At 36.5% G+C, this 12,718-nt stretch overlaps 1 protein-coding gene across 2 annotated transcripts in view; it reads right to left on the reverse strand.

Moving 5' to 3' along the window:
- Positions 1 to 867: 867 nt before the first annotated feature.
- FRS2 (fibroblast growth factor receptor substrate 2) overlaps positions 868 to 12,718 on the reverse strand; it is a 53,012-nt gene continuing 41,161 nt past the window's right edge. For both annotated transcript variants that reach the window (XM_051795973.1, XM_051795974.1), the window contains exons 5-7: positions 11,123 to 11,281; positions 10,084 to 10,247; positions 868 to 8,532 (exon numbers count right to left, since the gene is read on the reverse strand). In XM_051795973.1, the coding sequence (XP_051651933.1) occupies positions 7,582 to 8,532; positions 10,084 to 10,247; positions 11,123 to 11,281 (1,274 nt within the window). In that variant the 3' untranslated portion in view covers positions 868 to 7,581. The remainder of the gene's footprint in view (positions 8,533 to 10,083; positions 10,248 to 11,122; positions 11,282 to 12,718) is intronic.

Below are 12,718 nucleotides of genomic sequence, written 5' to 3' on the forward strand. Positions count from 1 at the left end.
AATTTTAGCATCTTTAGTTTTCCTGATAGGTATGCAGAAAAGTATTTAGGTTTTGGCTAGCAAATAGCCCAACTAAAACATTAACAGCTTCTGTCTCAGAATCAGAGCATTCATAAAGATTTGCACTACAGCAATGATTCATTTTAATTCACATTTGCTGCTACAGTGGTGTGAGTTGGGGGAAAAATGATTTCAAAGTGCCTTAAACCATTATTTGAGTTATAGCCTTTGGAAAGATCAAATGTGCATAGAAAAACTTGCTACAGCAAATTAGTAAGTTTGATTTAAGGAGGTTTTGACTATTGTTAAGCTATGATTTATAATGTGTAAAAGTAGCGACACCAGAATAGGAAGAGCACAACAGCAGGACTGATTCTGGGTTCCTGCCTCTTGCAGCTGCACAAAGTCCTCATCTCTGTTGTGCCAAGGGCAATTTTTAAAGTCACTGTAAGTGAAGGAAAAAAGCGCATCATTTTAATATTTTCATAAATGCCAGTAGGTCAAGGGAAGTGATCCTGCCTCTTTACTCAGCCCTAGTGAGGCCACATCTGGAGTGCTGTGTCCGGCTCTGTGCTCCTCAGTACAAGAGACATGGAGCTGCTGGGGTGGTGCATGACAAAGATGTGACAGAAAACTAGCAAAACATGAAACAGAAGTTTGAAGACAAATTTAAAGATTTCAGGTCATCATGATCAGTTTGGGTTGGTTTTTTTTTACTACTGAGTAATGAGTGCAATACGGAGGCAAGATGAAGGCAGAGACAGGTACCTGAAACAATGATTTAAAGAAAAGCAAAAAAGGTTATTAAAAAAAAAAGACAATACATTGACACTAACCCTGCGAACTACTGAAGTAATCCACAGACAATTTTTAATGTAAAATCAATAGTTTATTGCCATGCTACAATTTATTTTTTTTTCAAATGAAGTTGGCACTGGTAAAGGGGGGAAAATGTTTCATAATACATAACACATTTTTAAAAAATGCACATTTGGTAAGCTTTCTCAGTAATGGCAGCTTAAAACAAGTGAAATTAATTTTTTAAGATTAATGTGGAATGACATAAAAATACACTCTTTCTGCATAGTATAAGAAATACGGAATGTTTGTAAAAACAAATTCATTTAACAGGGAAAATTACTTGAAATTTTATAAACAATTTGGCAATGGTACTCCCACTGTTTAGACTTTTTCATATAAAAGAAATAAAAATCTAGAAAGCTACCTTTATACAAAGTTGCTATATTTATGTCTTTAAGTAGGAAAAAACATTTTATAATGCAAATTAGGACATACAATAATCTTACAATATGATACAATGTAATGACAAGAAAGGAACATACAATATAAGATTTTGGCCTTTGTAGAAATGTCTATTTCTGCATTTAATAAATGCATTTGTGGCACACTGGTGACTACTGTATTCTTACTACCTACCAGTCAGCTTTCATGCTAGGGCAGTATTCAGCTGTCTGCAGTTGGGCTGAGACACAGAACTGCTTCTGAGGAGACCAAAAGTGATGCTGCAATGAAGCGAGATGTGAAAAAGGCAACATGCCTGCTGGTTGAGTCCCCATACTGTGGGACACCATATAACACTCTTTCCTTTCATACCAGAGCATTTCTTATACATTGAGTTAAGTACCAAAGTCTTGCAAGTGAGAACATCTGTGTTTGCGATTTGGCAAAATTCCAGGGAAAATACAAAGTTAGTACCAAATATATATTATATATAAAATGTGGGTGTATGATATACACACATGTTCTAATGCAAAAAACTGCATTATTATGGATTTAAATTCGCTGACATCCATTCCTAAATAACATGGCCATTAAAAAAAAGGTGTAATCCCAATCTTTCACTCAATTTAGAATCACTTCCTCTTTCATACAGAATAGTCAAAGCAACATACATGCAAGTATGACTAAGAAATCAAAATTCCTGTAATTATCTGAACTCTGACCACAACAAATAGGATTTGTTTTTCAGTACATGTAATTAAATATATTTATATTTTTACAGTATTTTTAGACCATTCCTGAAGAACCTGACACCAGGTCTTCAGGTGTAACAGAGCTGTCAGCAGAACTTGATCTTGTAGAACATATCCAGTGGCCCTTGAAGTCAACAGGAATCATCTGTTCAGCTTCAAAGGACACTGCATGCAGACCCAACGAGCTCTGGAAGCCCTGCTAACAAGGAAGATTCCCTGATGACACCAAACCTTCTTCTAAGACTTCCTTTCCTATTGTCAAAGGGAAGGACCAGAGCAGAGGATACATGGACTCTGGGCTCTCTGGGTTGCTTGGCAGGTGGTGTTGGGAATGACCATGAACAGCACAGCCCCAGCACCAGGGATTGGCAAGGTAAGCTTCATGGCACCTGTTGCACTACGGCTTCTCATGGGAAGCAGAGGAGCTGCTTCCCCCCCACTCATCGCTTGGCAATTCAGTCACCACGGGTCTCAGACATGAGCTCTGGCTGGGACCCCAAGGCATTTAGTACTTTGCAGACACAGAGGAAGACGGTCCTTATTCTGAAGGGCTTCAGCCTGTTTTTTTAATCATAATTTTTACATAATCTCCTTTGTATATACACATATTTGCTACATAAAACAGAATTACACCAAAGTAATGGATATAGCAGAAAACGTTGTCACAATATATGTATATTACCACGCTAAATAATTACTAAAACTGCAAGAAAAATTTCAAAAATGCCCTTCATAACATATAAAAATATAGAAATGTCCAACACTTGTTTCATCAACTTTATCTCTCATATTCTATCTGTACACCTACATATTTCCAAACAAAATACTGCGTTAATCTGGAGTAAACACTGTGTTAGGGCAATATCCTCCTAAGACACCTGACAGACTTAGTAACATATCTTATAGCACAGTACCACAAGAAATAATGTATACATGGTCGGAGTTGTAGATGCTAGGTTGCTCTTTTTAGTTTTTTTTTCTTCTGATGCACTTATCTTTTCCAAAAGAGGAAGTAATTCCTAAAGATTGTGAAAGAACCTCAATTCATGACTTCCTGTCTTTTTCGTATATGCTCTGTAAGAAGGACATCAACAAACTTGACTCCATCTTAACGCAGTTTTTTGTGGTGGAATTTCTTCTGGACTTGCTTTTTTTCTTGGAGTGTATATGAATTTAAAATAAACATATAATAAATGAACTTAGGTTTATATTAAGTAAATACTGTCAATATAAATGCCTGAATTGCTACCTCAAGGAAGAGATGGGAAAGATGGTATCATTAAATTCCAAAACCACCTAATTCTATCTATCACACTGAAGGACCAAACTCCTTTAGGGGAAATAGAAGAATTTCAGATTTAAGTCCACTACTAGTTCCTACTCTATCAGTTTCATCTTATTTGCAGCCATTAAATAAATTAGTACAGTGCAGAATTGGAACTTCACCATTGATCCCACCTTACATGAAGAGAATACTGCTTAGAAATAGAGGTCCAAATCAGATACATCATTACATGCTCAAAGCAGTAACTGACATTAATCAGAACTTCCATTTTTACTTCACCGACAGTGAATAACAATCTGCTCTCTCCTAACTCTGTCTCATTGAGAAGTCATTAAATATAAAACAAAAACAAGGACAGCCAGATTTTGAGCCAATACACACTGTTAAAAAACAAGCAAATTCAACTGCTGGTCTGTCACATACCAAAGCAGCTCTGTTTTGACACTGTTTTGGACTTTGTACAGCTTACACATTTCTGTGACATTTTTTACACCCAAGCTCCAGTCAGAGGTGTAAACACACACACAAATATCCAAACATTCAGGGACAGGACACACACACCCACACACACACCCACACCCCAGGGGGTTTAAGCAATTTATTATATGAAATGTCTCCTCGAATAGTTAAGTTTCCTATAAAAGCTCTGCAGACTTTAATAGGAACAGGAATAGTGCTTCAATGCACACCATCACATTCAACCCCTGTCATATGCAAAATGTATTTATTGGGGGAAACAGAAGATTATTTTCCTGATATAACAATAGATTAAATTCTCACTACCTGTATTTCTACTACAATCTTTATTATGTACTTTTGGTCACAGTTTCATCTTTTTTACCAACTCAGTTTCCTTGTTTAAAAGATACACTAATGTATATCTTTCCCAAATCATTGCATTAAAGGAATACCTACAGTTAAAGACTTTCCCTTGTCAAATATGTTTGAAGGGCAGCAGCCAACCACATGTCATGGATGAAAAATAGAACTGATGGAGATGTTACCATTTTTACAGGACCTTGTTTATGTAAACTTAATATGTCTCATTTACTAAAGAAAATAGTTACATATTTGTAGTTTCTTGGTCTATACATCCGTGGGCCCAAAATAAATATGATCTAAATACCGTGGAGAGATTTCAGCTGAAAACTGAATCCTAGATTACAGAAACTAAATCTAACATCACAGCCTTTAAAAGAAAAATTGAAAAAAATATTTACCAAGTCTAAAAGAGTAAAGTGCATTGCAACTGCATCTACTTCAAGGGGCAGAAAATAAGGAATGCTAAAGATGAGTAGTGTGGGTAACAGGGAATACTCAATATGTTTGCAGCATGCACAAAATGAGAAAGCATTATCCCACCTGTAAAAAGTAAGATGTTAAAAAAGTAGTCCTGGAAAATATGTCATCAGACTCGTTAGTATAATTAAGGCTACAAAAAGTTGAAATTTCAGTATGTTCTCAATTCTGGGGACCAGAGCTAGGAAAACATTGCAAAACTTGCAACAAGATAAAAAAATTCTCAGACCATTCCTTTTATCTGAAACTATTCAGACTAAATGCATAGGACAGTGCAGTGGAACTAAGGAGAGATATGTCTGGTTGTTGAAATTTCAGCAGGTTACTTACGATCTACCTGAAACCTGTTTCCATATTTGGCACTTAAGAATATTACTTTCCTGCCTCACACGTGTGTTTTTAGGGTCCAATTAATTTGTCCAAACTATACAGATGAGGACCAAATATTTCTAAGCAGCTAGTTAGATCAAACACATTTGTCTCAAAACACAAGCTGAAGCATTAGTTCAGCTCACAAACTTAAGTGAGCTATACACTAAGAACAAGAATCACACCAGTATTATTAATCCAGTAAGTATTTTGCAATGCATGGTAATTTCTCTTCAGTACAGACCAAGACTGGTCCATAGCATAAGGTGAGGCAATGGCAAAGATGTGTGGGAACACTTACAGAATCACAGAATCAATTAAGTTGGAAAAGACCTCTGAGATCATCGAGTCCAACCTATGACTGAACACCACCTCGTCAACTAGACCATGGCACTCAGTGCCACATTCAGTCTTTCCTTAAACACCTCCAGGGACAGTAACTCCACCACCTCTCTGGGCAGCCCATTCCAATGTCTAATCATATGTTCTGTGATGAATTTCTTGCTAATGTCCAACGTAAACCTCCTCTGGTGCAGCTCAAGACTATGTCCTCTTGTCTCATCACTAGTTGCCTCAGAGAAGAGGCTGACCCCCACCTGGCTCCTTTCAAGAGACTGCAGACCTGTAAAATGTCTAGCTTTAGGTAGTCATTACCTTTTTGAGTACCAAGGTCTCACCACAAGTCAACAAGCCTATCACAAGAATATGCAAAGGCTGATCATGAAATCATTAATGAGGATTGTTTTGGGGTTTTTTTAATTCTCGTTTAAGGTCCTCATAATAGTCTCAGTGACTCCCATCTTTTACTTCTGCAAATTATAGTCTTTATGCATCTGGTATTTCAGTACCATACAGTCTGTAAAAAATAATTAAAGTCAAAGTGAAAAAGTTGCCTGATACCAGCTAATGGTGTGGCAAGACACATATATTTCAGGTGCTACTACTGATGCCACTACTAAATGAGAGAAGACCAAAGAAAAAAGAGGAACAGAAATACACACCAATTTAAAAGACTGAAAATAACTGTAGTTTTTTTTTTTATAAAACTTCAACTCAAATATTGCATGAAGACCCTTAATGCTTTTCCAGATCTCCAAATGGCTTTTTGTGCATGTTTTTCCTCACAGTTCAGGGGTTATTTTACATCATACCAGTTCACACAGATGTCAGTTCCTTTGCAATCACAGGCTCAAGAGCAATCTCTTCTACTGCTAGTACCAAGGTGCGCCTGCAATACTGCCAGAATTCTAAGATTATTCAGAGTATTAATAAACAAAACAAAATAAAAACTTCTAAGGGTGCATCTGGCGTATTCAACAAAGAACATTCTACCTGGATGTACCTGTAACACTGAGCAGCCATCATTGTGACCAAATTCACCAACTGCAAAAGGAAAAGAATTACGCTTGTAGATAATACTACCTTCAGATAATTTACTACATATCTTTCTAAATTAAAGTATACTATCACCTATGGATGCACACTGCTAGAATGTACAACTTTCTATAAAGAACTATCAAGTCCAGTACCCTGCCTCCCGTGTAACCTGTGTTTGATGCTTTAGAGGAAGACAATAACTGCATAATAAACCTTTCCAGTTGTGCAATAATGCATGCTGCTGGAGAGCTGGGATATTTCTGTCAGGCATAAAAAAACGTAGAACACTGGACAAAGACAACTATTTGACCTTCAAGAGTCTTTCTTTGTCAAATGCAGAGAATAAGACAAACACATATATGACCCTGAACAATAATTAAAGATATGTACAAAATTTTTACTTTTAAAACAAGACATTATGGAACAAATAAAAAAGAAACATACAAATGCAAAGAAAGAAAAGGACAGTGAACTAAGAAATGACAAGAGAGCCTTAATTCATACAGCCCACCTGTGAATTCCTTCACAAAAAACCCCAAAACTCTAATGGGATTAAAATTTTGCCAGATTTCACAGGGAATTTGATATGCAACTCGGATTTCTATTGTAGCGAAAGGAGCTTAAGGCTGGATTTAGATGTGTTTATAGCTCTCATCAACGAACATCAATGTGACCTCTCAAAAATCACACAAGTGGAGAAAACTGTCAGGAATTAGAGGCCTTCTTGCCCACAGGCATAAAAGGTGTGGTGTTTGTATTCCTTGAGATGAACCAATGTATCTTGTGTGTGTCAAACTGAGTGAATTAGTGTATTACATACATTTCATTCTGGAGGAACCACTTCAATGAGAAATGAATGTAAGATATGTATATTGAAAGATTAGGTTTACCTGCTAATAATGCACATATCAAGAGGCTTTAAAAAGTGTTATAAATGCCATTAATGAGTATAGGCACCAGACCAGAATATTTATAAATTCAAAACCAGCATGTCACTCAGACTCTAATCAATTAAAGAGGCACTGTGAAAGGTGGTGATGCTGCTATGCAGTAATTACTTCTACTGTAGAATGAAATAGTGTTACCTAGATGAATACTTGCTCTACATTAATTCCCTTTAGTTAGACAAGTACATGAAGTATGCAGAAAAAGTTCTATTAGTCTATAAAAGGCATTAGTGTTAAGAAATGCAAAGTACTCGCATCTTCAATGTTATAAACTTCACAAAAGGTGCAAATGATTCAATGCTTCCCAGGCTCACATAGGCAGGTCAGTACTGTTATGTCTAGTTTTCCTAGAAGTACCATCATCTCGGGGCAGTGCTTTTTGCAAGCTTGACATAGCAGCAGTTCTTTCAATGTCTATCACAGCATACAGGTCTGTGCGCCTGGTTGGAGTTTGCGGAAGTGGAGTGGTGGGGGTTTTTGGAGTCTGAGGGTTGTCAGAGTCACTACCACCTTCCAAGTCAACCTGTATATAGTTGAGCTGCCTGTGTTCTAAACTTGGACGCCTAATGTCAAAGTTAAAGACTGTTGGGGTACAGTCCCGACGTCGTGCAAATTCTATTTTATGAGCACTTGCTGGTACTGTTACATTCTCTGTATTGACATAATTATGCATTAGATCTAGGTTATTGTGGTAGCCATTCAGAGATGGGGTCTTTGGTCCTAAACTGTCATCTTCATCTCTACTCAGCTTGCGAGCTTCCCAAACAGGAGGCAAGGATGGCAAGTTCTCATAGTTCAACAGCGCAGTTCTCCTCTGAGCAGAGTTGTTAATGTTCTGGGTGTCTGAGGTACTGGTTGATGTCAAGCGACCTCTCCTGACCCCTGAGGCACTAGGGATTGATAACCTATTTATATTTTCATACACCAGTTTATTACCAGATGGTGTTTCTCTACGTTCATCGCTGTCGTACCCAGTGTCCCATTCAGTGTTGTTTGTGCTGCTGCCACTAACTTGATCTCTCCCAAGTTGCTCCAGTTTCTCTCTTTCCATTAACTGCCTTTGAACAGGTGTTGGTCCTAAAACAAATTTGACTCCTTCAGGCTCCAGGAGAACCTGAGCATCTCTGTCATCAGTACACATCTGATCTTCTTTCACTTTAGTTATTTCAGTGTTTGAAAGCTTTGATTCCAGTGGCACATGCACACTCAATCGATTTTTTCTTTCTTCTTGTACTCCAGTAGTGTTGACGTAAGTGTGTACCTAAAAGAGGAAGAAAAAATGAGGAAATTCAAATGCTCTTTGTGCCTCTTTTTCCCTCTCCAAATTTCTTTCCTTCTTAGCTCCCCACTTTTCTAATAAAAATACCAGAAAATAAAATCTTGTTATGATAGGTGTTTAAGAGTAAAGGTCACCTCTCACATTTTGTTGAACTGTGGTCAGTTTTGGGTTTTTTCCCTGAAATTTTGTTGTTGGTTTTGTTAATGTTACCATAACAAAAGAACCTAATTTATATTTTAAATTAATAATTAGTTTTATTTGATGTTTTATCTCAGTTGTGCTCTAATTCTCACTTTTCAGGTTCTATTACAGCTCTGCTCTGATCAGGGCAAACTTGGGACGCTCCTTACTCCATTACATCCATTAGCTTATTACTTCACACAGACAGATTAGTGAGAGCTTTACTTTTTTGTCCCTTACCATGACAGCAACCAACAGTTATTTTCCTAAATTTGTCTTTGTAATTTCTACATTGCAAAGGAAACTTGCAAATCAAAACAAAACAAAACCATAGAGAGACCTAAAAAAACCCTCAGGCTCTTGCCTTGTGTACTACTGCAGGAAGAAAAAGAGAGGTTGGGTCTACTGAAAGAACAGTCAATTCTTTCTTCAAGAGCCAACAGCTTCATAATAACAGAAACTGAAATAGAAAAATATATAATTCCATATGAAGAGTGGAATTAAGTAGAAGAATTAAATAGAAGCAGGAGTTGTCACCATATGCTGCAAGGAAAGGCAAAAATACACTACTAGGTTATCCCTCCAATTTCCCAAAGTGGATCAACACAAGGCTGAATGGGAAACACTGGATTCTTTCTCTAAATTTTAATTCTATGTCTGGATACCCAAACAGCAAAAGTAGTATTTTACAGTAGACCCTTTTTGGAGATATTCAGCAAAAGGCTAAGGGGCAGTGGACAACAGCTGTAATAAGAAAAAATCTGATTACATATTAGAGAGAAATGTTTTCACGACAAAGGTGGTGAAACACTGGAACACATGGCTCAGGTTCTGTGGAATTCCTTTGTTTGCAGTATTAAAAACATGACCAGGACAAGGCTCTGTGCAGCTGTCTCTAACTTAAAAATTTGATCTGGAGGACTAGAGGTCCCTTATAACCTAAAATATTCCATGATTTCTATTTGCCAAACAGAAGACTTACACATAAAGAAGCTTTTTGACCAGGATCTCTCATTATAATGTACAATATGTACATTATAATGTACAATTACTTGTGTTAAAAATAATTACTGAAATTTTTGAAAATAGTATAATGCAAATACATGCATTATACTATACATGCTTCTATATTTTATTTGTATATAAATACGAAGTTATCCTACAAAGTATCATTTTAAAGAGGCAAAATATAATAAAAATTATATAATAAACACTTTTCTGAGGTAGTTAAAATACAGTAGAAATACATTACACCTGATACTGAAAAACACAAGTGAAAGCCTACAGAAAAATCATTATAAAAATCTGAAGTAATGTGGAACCTAAGTTGTATGAGGGGAAAAACCCACTCACTTGCTCTTCTGCTACAAGTAAAGGATGTGTTGATTCTTCACCGACAGAGGGGAGGCGTGCACTTCCCACAGAAGGATGTCTGCTGGAAGGATGTGATGAAGCATCTCCAAAAGATGGGTATCTGGGATAGCCATTAGGTAAACTTTGTGCATTGAACCCAGGAGCTGATTCAATTAGAAAACAAGCAAAACCATATTAAAATAGAACATTTTACTGTATATTAGTAAGATGCTTTATATATTCATTTTCAATTTTCAAAAGGGAAATTAAAATATGTAAAACAGTATTAAATATTCACAAGGCTCAATTTGGCTTGGAGGAAGGAAACAGACAGCAGAGAACAGCAACCCAGTATTTACTGGGAAACATGTCTGAAGCAACTATGAAACCTGGGTGTATTACACACTGCAGCCCTCCCACTTAGCTCCCTATCCAACTTTCTATCATTAACGTGTCTCCCTGACAGAGACTTATTTACCTAAGCTTCCATTCCTCTAAAATCATCAACAACTTAGAATTCCTAGTTTCAAATATCAAGCCATCTGGGTGAGATTACCTAAAATCTTCTGGTATTTCTGAAAGCACTCCAGTCTGCCCGTCCTCCCACTTCGAGCAAAAGAAAAAGATTCCAAAGCCACTGTACACGTGGTTTTACCAGTATTTTTTTCCCCTAATAAAAAGGTTGGAACACTGCCCAACATTAACATTTCTCAGAAATGCTACAGGTAAAACATGTTGATATATTATAAAGCAATTCAGTAGGTGTATTTGTAAGTGTTCTCATGTAACAACTAAGTTCCCAAAACTTATTTCATAGAGGTGAAGAATTTTACTATGGCAGTTCTGCTTCCAAGACTTAGGGTTCTCAAAAGAGAATCCTCAGCAAGTACCTCCACAGACTACATTACTGGTAGTTAGTCTCAGCTTTAAATTAGCTTTCTTTTTAATTATTTAAAGATTAAATGCAAATCAAATGCTATTTTCAGCTAAGTACCACATTACATTCAGGTATGTCATCTGACAGTAGAACCATACTTACTGGTAGGTGTTCGAGGAGTTCTTGGAACTTCCAATTCAGTTTGATGATTATTCCTTTCTACTACTGGTTCCTCTACCACATTTATGCTATTATTCTGCATTATCTCTTGTAACATGTTAAATAGCTCTTCTGCCCGGGCACATTTAAAGGCAAAGATTCCTACAAGTACACACACACAAAAAAATTAAAAATCCTTTAACTAAGAAACATGCCTTACAATATATATAACTTTCAAGAAATAGAACTGGAATCCACATAAAGAATACCTGTTAAAGAAGCAAAAATGTTATGAAATTTTTATTGTACCAAAACACACAAAGTTACTGTGAGAACCTTTAAAGTGGTTATCTTATAGAAGAATAAGATTCCCATGCACCAAAAGTGCATGGGAACAGAAAACTGATTCAGTTAAGAGCAAAACTAAGTTTTGAGTGGTAAATGGGGGGGGAAAACACCACAAGGTTCTTTCTTTTAAGCTCATAAAAAGGATACCTACTAAATAAATACAATTTTTAAAAATCTTCAAATGAAACTACAGTGGTGCTACAAGGTCATATTTCCTAAATCGGATTTCTATTAAATTACCATAAAAAGAAGATACCTGCATAACAAAAAAGGATTTAAACACTGAGTAAAAGCTTAGTTTCTTTAAGAGGATTAAAATTAAAAGCTAGTAAGACAAACTGTGTGAAACAGACAGTAACAAACTAATTGCTTTAGGCTAATAGACACAGAACACAAAGTTAGCAGCAATACCGACTATGTTGTGTGTGTATTGTGCCACTTTGCCTTTGAACAGCAGGGAGCGTCCCAACTTACCCTCACCAGCAAAGTCGCAGCTTTGGGTTATTCTTCCATTGAAAGCATGAAGTTAAAGTTGACATGCTTGTTAAACGTGGGTGCAGGTGCTCATTTTTCAAAGTGAGTATTACAATCTTAAAACACTCTTTGCTAAAAACTACCTATCTATATATCTACTCCGACTGGAAATGCAGTTATGTGAATATGCCGGCAATTACTATCATCATGTATTTATTTAGGGACGCAGGACTGTGACAGATCAGAACTACAAGAAATGCTCCACATGGCAGAGGTTCACAAAAACCCAGTTGGGAATATACCAAGCGGGCTAGGAGGAATGACACTCAATGATTAATATTGAGCTGGTGCACTGAATAAGCTTCATGCTTGTAACACTGCAGCTACAGAGCTTCTACTACTATATTTCCCTGACCCATGATCCAGCTCAAGTACTATAGTCCATGTTTAATATTTTGTGTGTTTCTGAAAATTCACACTTGATACTTAAATCTTAACAGATAAAAAATAGAATTTAAAAAAATCTAGGTTCACAAGCTTGTAAAGCTCCCAGTATGTTTCCAAGAAATTCAGCTGCCTTTAAATACATTCACATTAAATACAATGTGACCTGTCACACAACATGGTGACACACCAGGTTCTCCAAGTTTTCTATCCTGAATTATCTATTAGCTGTGCTCCTGAAACATGTCTTCAAGTTTTTTAACACCTAGCACAAACTCAGTGTTTCACCATCAATGCACTCTGACAACTACTCAATAGATATAATTTGAGATT

Source organism: Manacus candei, unplaced genomic scaffold, assembly GCF_025592945.1.
Source record: "Manacus candei isolate 608988 ecotype Guabito, Panama unplaced genomic scaffold, ASM2559294v1 h1tg000043l, whole genome shotgun sequence".
Taxonomy (NCBI): domain Eukaryota; kingdom Metazoa; phylum Chordata; class Aves; order Passeriformes; family Pipridae; genus Manacus; species Manacus candei.